The sequence below is a fragment of the Schistosoma mansoni genome (genome assembly GCF_000237925.1).
Source record: "Schistosoma mansoni, WGS project CABG00000000 data, supercontig 0201, strain Puerto Rico, whole genome shotgun sequence".
Classification (NCBI taxonomy): Eukaryota; Metazoa; Platyhelminthes; class Trematoda; order Strigeidida; family Schistosomatidae; genus Schistosoma; species Schistosoma mansoni.
The window spans coordinates 373,054-393,782 of NW_017386075.1; the positions used below are offsets into that span (position 1 = coordinate 373,054).

The 20,729-nt window shown below is 37.3% G+C and overlaps 2 protein-coding genes and 1 non-coding gene across 3 annotated transcripts in view; 2 read left to right on the forward strand and 1 right to left on the reverse strand.

Moving 5' to 3' along the window:
• Smp_127640 (hypothetical protein) overlaps positions 1–12,377 on the forward strand; it is a gene marked incomplete at both ends in the record, with an annotated part of 58,844 nt that extends 46,467 nt beyond the window's left edge. Inside the window, 5 exons of the mRNA XM_018793565.1 lie at positions 2,966–3,053; positions 5,320–5,400; positions 7,180–7,269; positions 9,353–9,628; positions 11,971–12,377. Coding sequence (XP_018647141.1) covers positions 2,966–3,053; positions 5,320–5,400; positions 7,180–7,269; positions 9,353–9,628; positions 11,971–12,377 — 942 coding nt within the window. The remainder of the gene's footprint in view (positions 1–2,965; positions 3,054–5,319; positions 5,401–7,179; positions 7,270–9,352; positions 9,629–11,970) is intronic.
• On the forward strand, positions 3,836–3,902 carry Smp_tRNA_00922_Gln_TTG.1.1. Its single transcript has one exon. It is a non-coding gene (tRNA).
• A 7,203-nt stretch (positions 12,378–19,580) lies between the features above and the next one.
• Smp_185190 (cercarial elastase (S01 family)) lies at positions 19,581–20,471 on the reverse strand (the record flags this gene model as incomplete). The annotated part of the gene is made up of 2 exons (XM_018793576.1): positions 20,201–20,471; positions 19,581–20,060 (listed from the first exon to the last, which is right to left on the reverse strand). Exons 1-2 carry the CDS (start codon positions 20,429–20,431, stop codon positions 19,581–19,583), a joined length of 711 nt encoding a protein of 236 aa, XP_018647142.1. The 5' UTR covers positions 20,432–20,471.
• Positions 20,472–20,729: the final 258 nt, after the last annotated feature.

The following is a 20,729-nucleotide window of genomic DNA, read 5'->3' on the forward strand; positions in this document are numbered from 1 at the left end:
TGTCACAGAATCTCATTCCATTTATTTATTGGCGTCAATAACATCGAGAGATCTGGTTGAGTTAAGTGGTTAAAGGTAGTCGATAGGGAACTCTATTTGACCCCGATTCGACCCTAGCTGGAATTCTTCAGCAAGGTGTACCTGTATTCTTGAGAAGATTGAATATCAAACGGAATACAACAATTAAAACACTAAATAAAAAAGATTGGTTCAGTGAAGAGTTCTCTTTTCGACGAATTCATTTTCAAAGCTGTACAATCGTAAATATATATTCAGAAGGGGTTTTTGTGGATATTATAGTAATTTCAACAGTTGAGATTATGAGTCAATTGAAGCTAGACGACCTTGGAAAACCTGGAAGCACAGGAAGGTGGATTTGTCATATTGTGGGACTCCTCAGCAGTGCACATCCACGATCTCGCCTCACGAGATTCGAACCCAGGACCTACCAGTCTCACTCATAATCTCAACTGCAAATATATATTCTTATTTTTCAGGATGATAATAATTACAATAATACTGATAATAAACTTCTGTTAAACATGGTGACAGTGAGGTAGAATAAACAAAGGTATTAAAAAGTTTCTTCTAAGCAAGGAAAACCTAACGATCATTTGATTATTAATAGCTTAAATATTCATCAAAAGATAGATAGGGAAACTATCATTGGGAAAGGATGGCTGAGTATGTTGAAATTGAGATTAAATGTAATCAGGAGGATCGTAGAAACTGAAATAAACCAGTTGAGGGTAGAAGATTTAAGGGGAAGATGGAAGGGGAAGCAGATGGTTATAAAGGAAGGAGAGTATGAAAGAAGAATCGATCAGATATTAAGACCATGGTAGTAGAAGAGGTTATACCATTCTCTTTTGGACAGACAATTCTGGTTTTCCCATATGTATGGCAATTGCATCGGCAATGCTAAGAAGATGCAACATAATTGTCTTTTGGAAGACTTCTGCTTACCTTGTATATCACTTTGAACGCAGAGTCTGTTTTGATTGAGTGACCTGTTTTCACAAGATATTCGATTATTGAACTTCTTATTGAGTCATTTCCTCCTCCCCTTAGTCACACTATATAATGTTTTTGAGCTCTTTTGGATGAAGTATACTTGGCTCCACATGAGCAGGTAAGTTTACCTGCTGATAATTGCCAATTAGCATATATCGTAGGTCCAGGGTATCCCATCACCAACATCTAACCACCTAACATCTCATCATATTGCACACGATGTCAAGTTACCTACAGTTGTATTCGGTCACATTACAACTTGATTGATATAATTCAATCAGCACTGAACCGACTGTATAAATACAACATTGATCATTATCCACTGGTCAATCGATTAAAAATATGATCTCACATAGTCGTTTTCTGTCTCAGTTCACGGTTGTGCAACACTGAGAAGTTATGTAAAAGATATTTAGCCTTCATCTATTCTATTGAGTTGATTTCATTTTGATTTAAAACTAATCTGAATATATGAAAAAGGGTATGAAGTTCAAAATAATGAAAATGGTATCCTTTTTGGTTACTGAGTCAAAATGGATTAGTCATGAACTTCAAATTTTCTTTTCTAACATTCTTCAATTCATGATAAGATTAAGCAAATTCTAATTATATAATCACTGATTAATGTACTAATACTCATAGTTGAAATCATGAGTCGATTGAAGCTAGACCACCATGGAAAACTTGGAAGCACTGGATGACCGTTTCGTCCTATTATGGGACTCCTTAGAAGTGCACACCTACGATCCCGCACTCGCGAGATTCGAACCCAGGACCTACCAGTCTCGTGCCAGAGCGCTTAACCGATAACTATGAAACATTATGAAATCTCCACAAAACCCTTTCTGATAATAATACTCACTTTACTTGATACCATTTGTTTGATTACAGTAAAGAATTTACAACATAAAGTATGCGATATAAGAGCTCTCGTCTAAATTAGTATGCGACATTGAATATTCAACAAATATGTGTAAGGGGGGTTTTCTGTGGAGATTTTTTTAGTAGTTTATATATATAGTTGAAATCATGAATCAATTGAAGCTAGACCACCATGGAAAACCTGGAAGCATTTGACGGCAGTTTCGTTCTATTGTGGGATTTCTCAGCGAGGCGGGATCGTGGATGCGCACTGCCACTGACTCATGATTTCAACTATATATAAAAATATGTATAATCTATGTCTAAACAGTAATTATCCACCATTCATATTCATCCATAGATGTTGACGATCAATCTTACTCTCATGATATCTATTTTCATCATCTCGTTATGTTTCATGAATGAATTTGGGATCACTGACCTCTTGTTCTTCCAAAGAAAACAGAAGGAGAAAAAAATAAACTAAACATCGTGATAGTACTTGTTTGGTTTAATAGTAAATAAATTATCGCCTTATTGAAATTACTTTATAAAAGCACGTAAATGTGCGCGGTTATCAGATATGATTAGTTAGTTAAAACAAATCTGAAACAATAAAATCTATCAGTATAGGGTTTTGGATATTGTTGAATTTAGATTGATATCATGAATGGATCAATGTTAGACCACCATTAAAAACCTTGAGGCACTAGGTGGCTGTTTCGTCCTAGTATGGGACTCCTCAACGGTGCAAACTCACGATCTCTCACGTGGGACTCGGATCTATGACCCTCGTGCTCGTGCGAGATCGCTTAACCTCTAGATCACTGAGCCAGTGTCCAAAAGTCCTGGGTTCGAGTCTTGTGTGTGGGATTGTGATTTCGCACTATCGAGGAGTCCCATACGAGGACAAAATGGCTATCTAATGCTTCCAGGTTTTCAATGGTTGTCTAGCATTGATCCATTCATGATATCAATCTTAAAAAACTTATGTCGAATAATACTCGTTCAAATAAAAAGTGTTTCAAAAGTTTAAAACAGGCCATTGGTATCGAAATATTAAGATTCTTCATCTTTTCTTTTGTCATAGCTCTGTTTAGAAATACCAGAAGAGGATATCATGTATAAATTTGTGGAACATTCATCATTAACAAAAGATGGTTTGATTACATTCAGAAGTAAGCCATCGATATTTATACTCATAATAATAATGCCACTGGTCAACATTTCAAAATTCAACAGATTTATACTCTAATAATAATCTAGAGAATGATTGGGACCATTTTCAGAGGTTGTTTCACGACTTGAGATAGGACTCCATTTTAAGCGTTCAAATCTCGCGGTGAGCATTCATGATGCTTTCGTACAACAATGCCATCCACTGGTAGCTGCTTCCTCACTTTAGATTTGGTTGACTTAGAAATTTATTGCCTCCCACGAGAAAAACTGTAGATTCACCTTGAAGTTCGTTGTGAGCACACGAATAATAACGTCTTCAACCATTGATTGTTGCTATCACCCAGACCCCGACCAGGCGGTGTGTATAAACCAGAACGGGTCAGATAAAAAGTCACTGACTTAATTTACTGATGTCGTATCTAGCTTTGACCAATCCTAGCTATTTCTTAGTGTCTTTTCTAGTCGTCACTGGACGTTGTAGCGATGATTGAGTTTAAATAGTACACATCTCGAGCATCTCAGTCAACAATGATTCCTTTTTATCTAATATCATTAAAAATAACTTCGGTATGTTTCAGTTTGTCGTTCCACTATATACGAGCAGAGCTTCGAAGAAACCTACGACAAAAATATATAAATTCACTTAATATTGTTTGTTTGTATCTTCCCATTGATGTTTAGGATTGCAACTGGTCAGTCTCTTATTGGCATATGTGCATACTGTGCGTATTGCCTCTATATAGTCTTAATTCATAAGCATTATAAGCGAAGATGGAGTCCTCAGTAGCTGAGTGGATAATGCGATGGCATTTGAAGCGGACGGTACTGGGTTCGAGTCCCAGAATGAACATCAAATCTGAGATGAAGGTACATCCAGCTGACGAGTCCCAAATAGGACGAAACGCACGTCGTAGATTCCATTGCCAGCCACTATCCATCTTTGCTTACAATAAATACATAATAAAATAGCCTTATTAGTTTCTGTCAATATAACAATGAATTTAAAATGGACAGGTTGGATAGAGATAGGATCCAATTACTTGTTATTGATCATTTCCCAAGGGGCGGCTGATTGAATATAATCTTTGTTGTTCAGGCTGTTCTTATTAGCACATATATAGAGCGCTTCTGCAGTCAAACCCTTCCTGAGGTATTTTGGTCCTTTCGAAGTTGATCTTGTATCCTTTATCTAACTCATGTAACACTATCGCCAACCTATTGTCAAATTTCTTTAGATTAACCCAGGATTTGGGAATATCTGTCAAGCATTTTTTGTATTCCTTCAACCTCACATTCAATTGTCTGGATATTTCTACCACATAAGCTGCATTATAATCATGAAAATTGATTCCATAGACAACATTTTGTTGTTCTTCCTTTGGAAACATCCTTAATTTTCACTAATCCAGATCTTATGGTGTCACTAGCCCGAAAGTGTACTCTTATATTACGTCTGCTTAGAACCCTCTTAATTTCTTCCAATGTTTCGCAATACCACCAAAAAAGAAATCAAACACGGACCACTATCATTTTTGAAACCAAAGTTTCCTAGACACTTTGAAGTATAAACTCTTTACTAATGTATCTCAATCAGTTCAATGCAGAGTGATGTATTTTCTAATTTAACTGATGATTTGTAGCGATTCAAGAGTTGGATTTCTCTTCGAACTTCCGCCTCGTTGGATGGATCAATCGTTACGGGCCGTGGAGAGCATAACAATCTGATCGATGTTGTCGGAGCAACAGACCAGTTGAACTGCTCCTCTGTGGATCCTTCGTACCCATCAAGGACTTAAATCTATCATCGTATTGTTGATGGTTCTGTTTCATAAATACATGAACTAAGGTCATGAAAACTTTCTTTCATATTTAGGGTGTACTAATCTTCTGTCATTCAAAATAATCTCTCAATTCTAGCAATACACTAATCTTATTTCCGTTTTCATTGCTTAAGACATCACTAGAAGTTCCCAAAAACCATGTTTTTTCAATTAGCTCTTAGCTCAGCATTTTTCCCGGAATCCTATACACAGTAATCATCCAAACAGTAAAAACAACGATCAGACAACATAAGTGACTACTTATGTCTAACATGTTTATCAGTATACCAGGTAGACAAACGTTGTAGCCTTACATAATCTCTATGATCTTCATTGCCTGCATAATGAAAACCGCTTAGTTAATTTAGAAAGATCTATTCTCCTCAATATGTTAGTTCCTGTCTTGATGTGAATTTTTCCTTACTACCTGTATTGTTAACTTTAGATCCTTTGAAAATATTCCTTGAAGATGAAGAAAATGATGAAATGAATAATTATTCACTCTTACGATTTCTATATGAATTAGGTAATGTAATGTCATGGTTTTACTTGTAAAAATGGATCTATTGTTTGTATATTTACATTTGTATATTTGAACTACACTCCCATTGATTTGATCACTGACTATTGGTCAGTGTTGTATTTCTTTAGTCCTGCCAAGTTTTTTTTGAACACTATCGATCAAGCTACAATGTAGTTATTAGTCTTAGTGGATCAACATCTCGTTTTGATGTTAAGTAGTTGAAGGTAGTCGGGATAAATCTTAGATCTAGGCTTCGTGTTAGTTGACATTCCTCAACAAAATGTACCTGCAGTCTTGAGGGAACTGATGCTTCCTGTAGAACTTATACACCTGTATCATTGTAAAGTCAACTTCTGTAAACATTTGCTAGGATAGATTGAGTCACATGGATTTATGGAATTGATAAATGCAATAGGAAATTTGTGCGAGCAGGTTCAATTCTTCTTGTCAGCTACTGTATCATCACAGAACAAGTAGAAAGCATCATTTATAGTTTCTAGGTGTTAAGCTGTGCACTTTATCCTTTTGTTAATGGTTCTGTAACTTCTCTATTGTAAGTAAACAGAAATATTTTCTTAACATCCCTTTAGTGATATGTTCGTCCATAAACTTTCTGACATATCCATTCATTATTGATAACTTGTATCCTCCCATTGACATTTAGAACTGCGATTGATCAGTCTCTTCATTGGCATATATGCATTCTGTCTGGATTGCCTCGATATTGCCTTAAGTCACAAACATTATAAGTAGAGATGAATGGTGGCTGGTAGTGAAATCCAGTTTGACGCTCGTTTCGTTTTATTTGGGACTGGCCAGTTGGATGTACCTTCATCCTATACTTAATAGTACGTAGATGTTTTTAAGCACTTATATTTTTACCTGTTAGCTTTTCTTTTCTTTAAGTGTTCTTTAATAATTGCATTTCAAAGTGTAAAACTATTTTAAAAATATATACCATAACAGTCATTAGTCTTGATAATTTTACTTACTTACGCCTGTTATCCCTCGTCGAGGAGCATAGGCCACTCACCAGCATTCTCCATCCAACTCTGTCCTGAGCCTTCCTTTCCAGTTCTTTCCAGTTAACATTCATCCTTTTCATATCTGCTTATATTTCCCGGCGTAGTGTGTTCTTTAGCCTTCCTCTTTTCCGCTTCCCTTCCGGATTCCAAGTTAGGGATTGAGTCGTGATGCACATTGGTGATTTCCTTCATGTATGTCCTATCCACTTCCAACGTCTTTTCCTAATTTCCTCTTCAGCTGGAAGCTGGTTCGTCCTCTCCCATAAAACGCTGTTGCTGATAGTATCCAGCCAATGGATGTTGAGTATTTTGCGTAGACAACTATTTATAAATACTTGTACCTTCCTGATGATGGTCGTAGTAGTTCTCCACGTTTCAGCTCCGTACAGTGAGTGGTATATTGCAAAATATATGGATACTAACAGGGGGACCTCATAACTGTAATTTTATGAGCAATTCGAACTGACAAACGACACATGTTTTCCAAGAAAGTTAAATTAAACAGTTTATTCGTTCGTGTTTTATAACACTTTCATATTCAGTATTAATCAGAGAGTCGGAGGGATGGGCTGTTGTCGCTATTTAGGTTTGTAGGGCATTGAAAGAGTAGATAATTCGTTTGATTTGTAAAAGACAACCGTATTCACGTTTAAAGATGTATGAGTGATCACTTCGTTTGCATACGTACTCAATCGCGACGCTGTTCTATCTTTAGTATGATATTGTGTTACATAAATTCCTTTTTACTTTTCTGTAGATAACGGGTGCAATAGTGATGTAGAAAATGAAAATCCAACTGGGAATTTTGAAAATATCAAGGATAAATATTATGAAAGTGGAGAATCAAGTGAGTTGATAAGACCATTCCATTTTTTTGCGACTTGAAATATATATCAGCCCCCATATGCCCTGGTACGGCTGAGAGTGAGGAGGGCCCACCCTCTCTCTCGAAATACCCTAACACGGCCACGCGTATACAGCCTCTGCCAGGGAAGTCCTACTCACTACATTCTCGTGACACTATTGTTGTTTACGAAATTGAGAGGACGAACAGCGAATATCCGGCGCTGTAACCGGGTTGATCAGATCTTTAGGTCAAAGGCTCGGGGTGTGGCATCTTATGAAAACCACCTGCTTCGGTTTGGGCACCCGGGCAGTATCACAGCCCTCACACAAATCAAATGAGATTTGTATAATAATAATTTATATTCCCAGTTAGTGACTCAAAAGAAACCTTACAATTAGGGTAATATACAATATCTTCAAGGTAAATGGGTAATAAGTACACTGAACTCTCGTTCAGTTCGTGATTTGAGGACTTGTTCCGTGTTCTTGCTTCGCTGCATGGGAATTGTATTGGTTACCGTTTCAAAGCATAGGGAGTAAGGTTAAAGAATTGCAATGGCCCACGATTTTCATGTATAAATGGTAAGATGATGGACCCAACAGAATTGATACGTAGTTATTAACATCGGCGGTACTCCGCACATAAAAGAAAGATCCCTCAGCAGATATCACAGTGACGACACAGACAAAACATACAACTTCTGATTTACACTAACTTCCTGTTTTTAGTCTATTAACAATAACTATAGACTTATCTGAAGTATCTTAAATAAACTGATTATTTAATCACATTATCAGGACCATCAGGACTCAGTGGCCGAGTGGATAACGCGATGACGTTTGAAGCAAAAGGTACTGGGTTCGAGTCCCAGAGTAAACAACAACTCTGAGATGCAGGTACATCCAGCTGACGAGTCCCAAATGGGACGAAGTGGTGCGCGTCCTGGACTCAACTGCTAGCCACTATCCATCTTTGCTTAATTAGATTAGTTTTCATCATGAACTGATATCAGTCGAAAAAGTGAAAAAAACTAGGAATTACGGGAAGACTGTTGCCTTCTATATTAAAATTACTCGGCATCGTACAATCGGTTCTTCCTCCCTATTCAACTTAGGATTGAAATAAAGACATTCATGTCTTTTAGGAATCATGGCAATTTCCGATCAAAATCAGAATTCAATAGTTCATGTTTCTAACCTCAATGTATTAACGAATTGTCGTTTTATTTGATAAATGCCTCATACACGACATGTTTAGGCATAACCAATGACGACTTTTGACTAGCTTCATTCCTTGAAGCCAATCTTTTGTAAAGACTCAATATTGATTAGTCCAATGGTTTGTGGTGAATAATTTTAATCTAAGGAATGAAATACCTGTCCGACTCTATCATGTTTTTCATTATTTATCCACACGTAATATCAGATAAAGGTTTGACCTGTCATCATTAAACTATAAAAACATATTATGATAACGCGTTTGGAATTTGAAGGGAAAGACACTGGGTTCGAACCACGCGGTGGACACCAACTTTAGGATGAAGATACCTTCAACTACAGAGGAGTTCCAAATAGGAAGACGTGATTCTTAGGTTCCTCTATTAGCCACATTCTATCTATTTTATATATACTTGTGTCATAATAGCCATACCAAGGCAATCCTCCCAGAATCCAATTATGCCAACTAAAACTGATCAAATTCCACTCAAAATACCAGTAGCGGTGTAATCCAAGTCATCGCCATTGAAATATATTTATTCTGTGTATTTAGGAGTTAAAATCAAGGTAATTAAGATGATTTATTTATTTATTTTTATTCATCGATTTTAAAGGTGAATCATCTCCTCCAGCATCACCATCACTTGCTGAAAAAATGATTAAACCACCTGTAAAGAAAAAGAAAAATTCCAAATCATCGTCATCTTCGTCGTCTTCCTCTTCTTCACCATCATCGTCATCATCATCATCATCATCGTCGTCGTCATCATCATCATCATTGCATTCACCTTCTTCAAAGTTGAACTCACCTAAAGTCATTTCAACAAATATCTTCTCAAATCAATCGAACGGTTCATTGACATCAGATACTTTAACACCAACATTTGAAAAAGAATCTGAAAATCAACCATCCATCATGGAACAAGAATTAAATCAACCTGACAAAATACTTGATTTAGAACGGATAAACACAGGTGAAAATAAGACTGTTGAACATTCTATTGAAAATACTACAAATACTGTTACTGATGAAAATATGAGGAAGAGGAGGAGTAGTAGTACTGAATCTTTGGAAAATAACACTAAACGTGATCCTACTATTACTTCATTTATTCACAATGACAATGTTCAGCAAAATGTTGGTAAGAGAGATATTTGTTTTAATGTATTTCTCACCAATTTTCTTTTTATGTGATCAGAGTGTTTCGTAGTTGTGTCTTCTTGTGATAGAAATAAAATTTAATCTATACAAATGTCATATTTTCAGAAGTGGGTTTTGTGCAGGAGTCTCACAATAGAACAAAACGGCTGTCCAATGCTTCCAGGTTTTCCATGATGGTCTAGCTTCAATTGACCCATGATTTCAACTATGAAAATACTGAAATCTTCACAAAACCCCTTCTGATCTATAATCATATGCTCACTAGTGACTGGCTCCATGAGAGATTTCCTGGAGTTCTGGTAAGAAGCGGTTACCAGTGGAGTTCAACCAGATCTGTTGGGAGATATCAACTCACTGAAGACATTGGTGAATGGTTGCTCAATTTCACGGATTGGTTGAAGTTAGACATTAACATCATTGGATGCCGGCTCAGTGGTCTAGTTATTAAGTGCTCGCGTGGCGGGATCGTGGATGAGCACTGTTGAGGAGTCCCACAATAGGACGAAACGGCCGTCCATTGCTTCCAGGTTTTTCATGGTGATCTAGCTTCAATTGAATCTTAATCTCAGCTATATAGAAAAATGTCATATTTATTGAGGATACTATTGAATAGGGGGGGGTGATTCAGTATATATAGTATCAAATGATAGTTGTATTCATTAATAAGGTTATGAGTACTTTGGGTTAAATATCGAAACTTACATTTTGAAAATCAAGTATTAAACACAAAATTTTGTACACCTTACGATTATACTTACACCTAAACTCTGATTTAATGGTTTTATAAAAAGTACCTGTAAGTGAAATGTATCCTATATGAGTCTTATAACAGATTCCTCATTTCAATTACGACGTTATAATTGGTTTGTTAAATACTTCTGCATCTTGCTCGTCAACTACACTTTGAGAAGAACCTTCGTAATTGGTTGTTACTTACTTTAGAAGGTGCATCGGCCTCGTGACTTCCGAAAAATTTCGGCTTTCATTATGAGGCATCATGATTATTCCTTCAACTCCCAGGGCAGAGTTTAAATGGTTTGAATTATTTTTTCTGGTCTTCGCAAAGTACTCAACATTCACTGTCCGGATATTATCAGCAACAGCGTTTTATGGGAGAGGACGAACCAGCTTCCAGCTGAAGAGGAAATTAGGAAAAGACGTTGGAAGTGGATAGGACATACATGAAGGAAATCACCAATGTGCATCACGACTCAATCCCTAACTTGGAATCCGGAAGGGAAGCGAAAAAAGGAAGACCAAAGAACACATTACGCCGGGAAATAGAAGCAGATATGAAAAGGATGAATGTTAACTGGAAAGAACTGGAAAGGAAGGCTCAGGACAGAGTTGGATGGAGAATGCTGGTGAGCGGTCTATGCTCCTCGACGAGAGGTAACAGGCATAAGTAAGTAAGTAAGGGCTACCTCGGAAATTCACCGTTTTTATCACCAAAGGTTTGATATTGATCTCAATTTTCACTATAAAATGGTTAAAAATACATCGAAAATCACAAAGTACCGAATATTTGTCTCACTTTAGTTCAGTAGTTCATACCCACTCAAAATCGCATACAAATTCGAACCTGAAAACACTTTGTCTCTTGTTTCATAATTGTTTTTAGAATTGATGGATTAGGTCTAACAATGGGATTTAGGACATAGATTCGGTCCTATTTAGGGCTTGTCAGATGAATGTATCACCAACCCAATGTAGATGTTGAAACTCCAACTGAGTATTATTTTTTTCTCTTCAAACACCAACATATTTTCTACTGAGCTACTGATTTCAGATACCTAATAACTTGTACAAAGGATATGATATTTCTATCACTGTTAATGAGGATTTGAGTTTTTTTCATAGTTGAAATCATGAGTCAATTGAAGCTAGACCACCATGGAAAACTTGGAAGCACTGGATGGCCGTTTCGTCCTATTATGGGACTCCTCAGCAGTTCACATCCACGATCCCGCCTCGCGAAATTCGAACCCAGGACCTACCAGTCCCGCGCCAGAGCACTTAACCTCTAGACCACTGAACCGGCATCCGATGGTGTTTATATCTAACTTCAACCAATCCACGAAGTTTGAGCAACCGTAATGCCACGAGAAGACAGTGAGTAGGACTTTCTTGGCAAAGGCTATATACGCGTGGCCATGTGAGAGCATTTTGAGAGGGAGAGCGGACTCTCCACACTCTCGGCTGTACCAGGGCATTCGGGGGCAAGTTGGTTAGAATATGTTATTTTGTGTAGATGTAGATCAACACCGACGTAATTTGATTACGATTACCTTATACTATTTGTTTTATTTTCAAATTTATTAGAATCTCAGTCATCATCAGTAACAAGTGATCAATCAATGGAATTAAAGTCATCATTATACAAGAAGGATCAAGTCGTAGACGGTGAATTTCAACATTCTTTACCTACATCATCGTCAGTATTGCCTTCATCTACGATTAGTTCTTCATCTTCTTCACCATCATCGCCATCATCTCCTCCAGTTTTTACTACTACTACTTTCATTAGTCTAGAAAAATCACAACTATCATCTAATTCTTCCATTGATGATATTTCAATAAAATCAACGAATTCAAAAGAAACACACAATCAATCTAATCATTGTATAGTAACTTACAATACTGATTATGATATGTCAACAAAATTCACTGAACCTTCACAAGAATCTGATGATATTGGCTTAAATTCTTTGTCATATACAGTGATATAAACTGATGGAAATAACGACAATTGTTTGTTTTTCAGAAAGGGTTTTTTTGTGTGTGGAGATTTGGTATTTTCATCGTTGAAAGCGTTAGTCCATTGAAGCTAGATCATCAGGGAAAACCACAATAGGACGAAACGGCAGTCCAGTGCTTCCAGGTTTTCTATGGTGGTCTAGCTTCAATTGACTCACGCTTTCAATTATGAACATTGTTTGTTTGTTGTTATTTTCTACAAGAGGCGATATTTATTCCTTAACATTACCTATTATTATTATTATTATTATTATTATTATTATTACTATTCTAGATCTCTTAATTTACATTTTGTTATTATCGATTGCTTGCGTGCTCTGTTTATATATGACGTGATGATCCCTACCGATCGGAGAGAAGTAAATTATCGATCACAGCAAATGATAAACGAAAAACCGTATGAGCAGTCTTGAGTACTTATCGGTCCTACTATCTGCCTAGCCCAGCCAGTTAAGTCTAGAACACCAATAACAGCCTCTGCAATATGAATCATTATTCTCAAACATACTGGGTTTATATACCAAACAAACTGACCACATCGTACTATAAAATAGAAAATAACATTCATACAAGATTTAGCTAAATGTGGCTGTGAATAGGGGGAACAGTAACCAATAGACTGGGGATAACTCAAGAATGATACATCGTATAATAATAGTCTATAAGTCAAAATAAAGCTTATAATCAGAGGGATACGAATATGAGTAGTTTAGTTACTTAACAATTATACAATAGGAAATATACATATCATATTTGTCCATAAATAGTTCTCAAAGTTATCATTCATAAATCTCCATGGGATGCAGACTACCTGATTGGGGTCCTCAGGACTATCGTAACCGATGGTTGGAGACTCTAGGTGACATGGCTCAGAATCGATCACAATGGTTTAGGTGTACAGACTCTTTATCTTCCCTTAAACCTTAAGACTGAAATTGCTTCATAACGTTTTTCCTTTCTATACTATATTCTTATATACAACCTTTCTTTTATATGTAACCACCACTAAATTAGCTACTTCTATGAATCCGGTGTTCATCTTGTTGTGCTCGTGAGGTATGACAACTTGGATCGATGCATAAATGTGCCTGGTCCCACGTTGTAGCTGACTGACTGACTGACTGATAACACATTTTAAATGGATCATTGTTTGCTTCTTTTTTTCTATGTAATTTCATCAAACAAGAAAATGAATATTTTCCCTAATTCGTTTAATGATAATGAGCTATTTCATTGTTTTAAAATTGATCAGATTGTAGATATTGTGGTAATTTTGTTATTTTCAGAAAGGGGTTTAATGGAGATTTTAGTAATTTTTTCATATAGTTGAGATCATGAGTCAATTGAAACTAGACCACCATGGAAAACCTGGAAGCACTGGTCTGCCGTTTTGTCCTGTTGTGAGACTCCTCAGCTGTGCTCATTCACGATTCCGCCTCTCGAGATTGGAACCCAGGACCTATCAGTTTCGCGCCAGAGCACTTAACCGAAACGACGAAACTGACGTTCAGTGCTTCCAGTTTTTCCATAGTGGTCTAGCTTCAAATGACCGAATTTTGTTATTTATTAAGTGATTGTAAGAGTAGTCATCAGGAAATCTTGGATTTAAGTTTCATGATGTTTATCACTTGTTAACAAGAAGTACTTGAAATCTTGAAGAAACTGACACTTCTTGTGGAGATTGAAACATAGTTCACACAATTTCATAGTCTGAAATGTTCTCATTCAGATATTGTGTGCATATATCATGGTTCACTGATACAGTTACTAATTGTTAACCAGCCATCGTTCTATATCGATCCTAGAATTATGCTGCCAGAAATAGGACTTGATAGTTCTTCTTTTTTTGAAATTCCTATTTATTTATTTATTCAACTATCATTTAGTAAGATCAGTGATATTATCTACAACATTTTTCGCGGGATCATGACTGCGCATTATTGAGGAGTCTCGTACCACGACGAAACAGTCGTCCAGTACTTCCAGGCTTTCAATGATGATCTAGCTTAGATTGACTCATGAATTCTATCGTTAAAAAGCATTTTTATTCCCATTATTTTTATATTGAACAGCATAATGTTTTGATATTATAAATTAATAACTGTCACTTAATAACGAGTTATATACACAATTGAGTGTTTACCGGGACTCTAGCTACAACGTAACAATTTTCTTATACTCTTTGTCAATTTTATCGATCTATGGAAGAGTATGAATGATGATTCGAACAGAGATTACATGATTTCATTTCATTTCTTTAAGGTTTTGTCAGTTAATTAAAGCCTGTGATATGTTTGAAAATCAGCTCGATCGTAACTGGTTTGAATATCTTAATGATGCAATGAAGCCATACTGGCTGTACCACTCATCCATTTAAGTCTTACTATGTCAGGCAGGTTAATAGTTACATGTTATTAAGAATATAAGCATCAGAGTCGTAGTCTGAAAGTGAAGTTGTCCTGCCAAACTCACACTGGTGTAATGGCAGTAAGTTATTTCACTGAAATAATCAGCATCTACAGTGATGATGACATTTCACAACAGGAGGTGAGTTAGAAAAGGGAGGCCCTTGCTCCTCGAATTTCCGTCTCCAACAGTAAAGCTTTTAAAGTACAGAGCTAATCGACTGAAAACGACTGACAAAAATGGCTGTCTATGGCTGGCCTTAAACATCCGTTCATTGAATACTATCCCTAACCTATTTTCATTGTCAGGTTTCTCATGAAGAAGCATCATTCCACATTCTAAGCAAGTGGGAATTGACAACAAAACTTACAACTCTCTACCCTTTAAAACTAAAATTTAAAATGTGGGTTGGAAATCCATTTTTGAATTGATTGTTTGAATTTTCCCATTGACGTTTGAGACTGAAATTGATCAGTCTCTTGTTGCCATATTTACATTCTGGATGTTCTGGATTCCACTGCTAGCCATTATCCATCTCTGTTTAAAGTGGATTGAAAATGTTGATATAAATAAACTTGGTTGGATTTCAGTGTGAGCTTACAAGCCTTACATAGCTTACCTAGCCTGTCATATGCCCTGGTGTTGTTCTTGTGACTTTCGGGTTGCCTGATCTGCCAAGGGTGATGGGACAGTGTATGACAGTATTGTTGTGTGCTAGGTTCAATGAGAATTGTTTGCTATATGCATGCAAGTTCGCCCCGTTATTGTTCCTATTGTTACAAGCATAGAATATTTAAACAAACATATGAAACTGAATAAGAGATATTCCTAATGTAAATCACATATACAGGAGAACATTTTGAGACATCGATTTTTCTTTAACTAATAAGTTGTCAATCAGGGACTCACTTGACAACTATTTTATCTTAGTTCGAAATTTCTCAATAGTTCACACACTTTTATTGATTTAACATCATTAGCTTTATTCAATATTATAGTTTTGGTACAATATGGAATTCTTAGCACAATGTATTTCAACAAGCTTCCGTTTCTTACTTCTTCGTCGATCTTGACGATCAATATTGAATGATCACCAGTTAGAAGTTAACAGTCCAGTCAATCGACATCTAAATAATGTACATTCATTTTGCTGGATATTGCCAGCAACCACGAGATCTCTGATTGGGCATTTTGTAACATTTACAGCGAGAGATTGTACAATTTTGAGAAACGCACTTGAATAGGTTATGAGAGTAATAGCCATAATGATGTATTAAAACAAACCACATCTGTTGTGAGATAGAAACTCACTGAAGACAATTGGTGAACGGTTGCTCAACTCCGTGGATTGGTTGGAGTTAGACAAAAACACCATGGGATGCCTGCCCAGTGGTCTATCGGTTAAGTGCTCTAGCGTGAGACTGGTAGGTCCTCAGTTCGAATCTCGTGAGGCGAGGTCGTGGATGCGCACTGCTGAGGAGACCCACAATAAGACGAACCAGCCGTCCAGTGCTTCCAGATTTTCCCAGGTGGTCTGGCTTCAATTGACTCACGCTTTCAACTATGAAAAATTAGATAACTTGTTGAAAGATCTAGATGACCGGAACAGGTAGCCCAGATGTTCAAGTAGGCCGCCAAGGAAGGAATTGAACCACTAGTTTAACAATTGTTCTCTAGTTAATCTCTGTTTCTGATGAAAATAATCTTCAGATTTTAAGTATCCCTTTTAAAACCATTTCAAAATGTTTATTAATTAAGCTTTTCAAATATTTATATCGGTAATGAATCGTTGTTAGGTGAATAAAATCAGTCGTTTATTTATAATTATGTGAAATGTTCTCGTTAATATTGTCCAATTTTATGTTTTCGCACTAAGAGACGTTTAGTTGACCTACAGTTTACATTTCCCACTCGGAAATCCTTGACTGTCATTGATTGATGGATTTTCTTAGTATGCTACTTTGTGGCTCTCCCAGGGGTGTTTCTATCATTGTATAAATAAGCTTGATTTGTGTACTTGGTGACCTCATATTTTCTGGGTGCTTATAGGATACATTCTCTACGCTTCGTCAAGACTTCTTGATCTAGTTAGCAGGGCCGAGGAACAACGGATTAGAATTAGCCTATTGTGTCACTGTGTCATTGACCTTCGTTACGTTTACCGAGCAAGGTGAACTCGTAATAGCATCAAGCATATAAGTCGACAGACATAAGTTGTATGTAACACCGATCAGAGACTGGTTGCCTGACTGCAGTATATTGAGAAGATTGAACTGAAGAAAACAGAAAGGGATTGAAAATTGAAAGAATCATGAAGGATATAAAGGACAATTGATGGAGGATTTGTAAATAAAGTATTTCATGTATGGTTTTCATATTGTACGCGCCTTAGTGTTCATTAACTACAATATCATTATGTCAGATATTGTCGACGATTTGCAATATGAGTCGTCATATTTCTAATCAATGATCTAAAGTAACACACTCTCAGAGATACCTAAAAATCTTGATCTTGATTCTTGACGTGATTATAGACATACAATGGAGAAAAGTTACTTACTAGGACAAGAAACAGCTCTTCAATGTGTTCCCTGGTTTTTATAAGTGCCCTAGCTAAAGTTAGTTCGTGACTTTAAAATTTGGATTTTTGTTCACTACTGTGGACTAATTAACTCGGCCTGCAGCTCCTCCGAGGGCTATTGTCGGTCCCAAGCCCGGGCAAAGGTTGGGCACGGGGTTAGCGACCCCATCCCGTAGAAAACTAACTCGCTAAAAAAACTCTAACCTGAAAAAATTATTCAGACCACTTAAACTCTGCCCTGGGACTTGAAGGAAGAAATATAACGTCTCGGGATGAAAACCGAGTTCCCTCGGAAGTCATGAGGCCGATGCATCTTCTAACAACCTGAGCAACAATTTTTATAGATACATGGAATGTCCGGACAATGTGGGAGACAAGGAAGAGTCTTCCAAATTGCTGCACTGTGAACTAATTAGAATGACTTCAAATGAATGAATATATCAGAAACAAGATAGAAATAAATCTATATAGATCAAGAATTCATAAAACATTACACATATGTGTGACAAGTTCATAAGTTATTCTGTTCGGTTACATTTAATAGTGAACTTTTAATCGATTGTCTATCTTGGTCTACCATAACAACTCTTATGGTCTCATTTGTCTTAATCCATGATTGACTACTTCTGAAGTTCAGTTATATGAATTAGATTTTATTCATTCGAATAATTAGAAGTACCATTTCTAAATGGATTAAAAACAGAATGCATAAAGAATGGCAAATAATTTTTGAGCTCGATTAGGGAATAACAAATTCTGTTTCCAACCAGTAGGTAGATCTAAGGTTTTAAATATATTCTATATAGTTGAATTCGGATACCCAAGTAGTATCATTAGTCATTAAATAAACTTTGTAGTTATATTAAAGTTAATGGCAAAAATCAACTTTTGCAACCTCCATCTAACTCACTCAAGAAAAGTTTAAACACATATTTCTTTGAGTTCTAGTGGGAAGCAGTGACCAGTGGAGTTCTACCAAGTCTGTTGTAGAGATATCAACTCACTGAAGACAATTAGTGAACGTTTGCTCAAAACATCGTGGATTGGTTGAAGTGAGACATTAACACCGTTGGATGCCGGCTCAGTGGTCTAGTGGTTAAGTGTTCTGGCGCGAGACTGATAGGTCCTGGTTTCGAATGTCGCGAGTGCGGGATCGTGGATGCGCACTGCTGCGCAGTCCCAAAATAGGAAGAAAAGGCCGTCCAGTGCTTCCAGGTTTTCCATGGTGGTCTAGCTTCAAGTGACTCATGATTTCAACTATGAAAATAAATAACTGTTCAGTCCACTAACAATCCACTGATCATTACACACACCGAGATTACACCACACATCCCAACTCAGAGAGAAAACGGAAGGAGTGTTGTAATTGATTAGGTCGTTTATTTATTGGAAATGTGTTAACACAATTGCGTGTGGATTTGTCGATAGATTATGTACACACATGTTTGACTGACTGACTGACTGAATGGATGGATGGATGAATGATACGAGATGGTATTGTTCAAATATTGGAGCGTACAAAATCCAACATTCTAGCCACACTGGCATACTCGACAATGATATCGGGAAGGTTTGGCAGTGTGACACCATGTGATACGACACCGAGTACTGGACCTTGAGGGGATGGGAGGAGAGGTCCACCACTGTCACCTGGAGCGGGTAACTGTCCGAAATTCTGACCTGCTTTCACACAAATAGGATTCCCATTGGTCGCATGTCGGCATTCCATTATAGTCGCTCGACCTGTGTCAAACAAACAACACAACAGTACAGTAGAGTGCAGATCAGATCAGAAAAGAACAAAACACAACAGAACAAACAAAACACACAAGTGAATTTCGAAAATATCAACTGGCACAATTATCCACCTTCACACTACCCACACAACAAATAGTCCACATACAATCTCACATGTGCACTATATTCGACGATCAAGTCACTCTCCATCTCACCACTCTCCAAACACATACATCAAACACATTGACCACCTACTTCATGTACAACAACACACTTCCATCGTTTGCATAGATATTTCATGAGTCTTCTCTCCTCCAAGTGGTCTCAATCATCCCATCACATCACATTTCATCCCATCCAATCTCACCTCAACTCACCTCACATCACGTCACCTCACCTCACCAACACAATGACCGAGATGGAATCACTCTGCTACTGAACTGTCACAAGTTCATCCAAACACAGTTGTTATTATCAAGGCTCTGACCAATACAACAACCGGATCAGGTAGACAGACAGACAGACAAACAGATACACAGACACACAGAATAACTGACTGACTACTGACAAACTGACTGACTGAGTCATGTTGTTTGTGCACCACTAACTCACCTTTCTTCAAAATTCCACCATTTTTACGAGACGGATCACGGTCGTTATCATCCCTTCCATAACCAACAATGAAAACACCAGTTCCAGGTGTCGGTATATCCGATGCCTGTGGCAGACTGATCACTGTGATTCCACTCTGTAAGTTGACCATTTGAGCGAGCATTACAATTGCAATGTCGAATCCACTGAGTGTCTGTGCGATTGGTCTCCTCTGTCGTGCCGACATACAAGAGGGCATATATCCTGGTGCCACCTTAACTCCAGATGGTTGGTGATGGATGCCTTGTTGGTCGCCGTTCCTCAGTGTGAGAAACGAAACCTGAAATAGACAAAGTATATAGACATTAAATCTATGCAAACCCACTGCATACACAAACACAAACGCACGCACACGCAAACACTGTCTGTGAAATCAATCGATTACATTGAGCAACAATGTGTTTCAGTGCGATCTCTTACCCGAATCACTGGCAATGGTGAGCAAACACAATGACCAGCTGTGAGTACTGCTCTCGTTGAGACCAGTGAGCCTGTACACATTGTTCTCTCTGTCGTTAAGAATGCGATGAACGGGAATTCAGTGCGGTGTTGCACAGGTTCACCACTACGTATCAACCAGGTTGACACACGTTCAAATGTTAGACAGTAGGTGAACAGCGTCACCACCAGAAACCTCCATCGGTTCGACATGTATGTGATTATGTATGTGACCGTTGCAATCAACCACTACAATGTTGCAACACATTCACACCTATTTATATGCGCCAATATTCCATGACTGTTGAGTACATGTGAGAGATTTCGCATGTGTGTCAGTCAGTCAGTGTGTGTTATTATTATTATTATTATTCATTTCGTGGGAAATCCAACTTGCACTCCACTTCAATCATGCATTGTTGTGACGCTTTCACTTTGTAGTCATGACACGTGCCAATTATTAATCGGGAAGTGCACGATTCTCGTGTATTGTCATGGCATATTTCGCTGT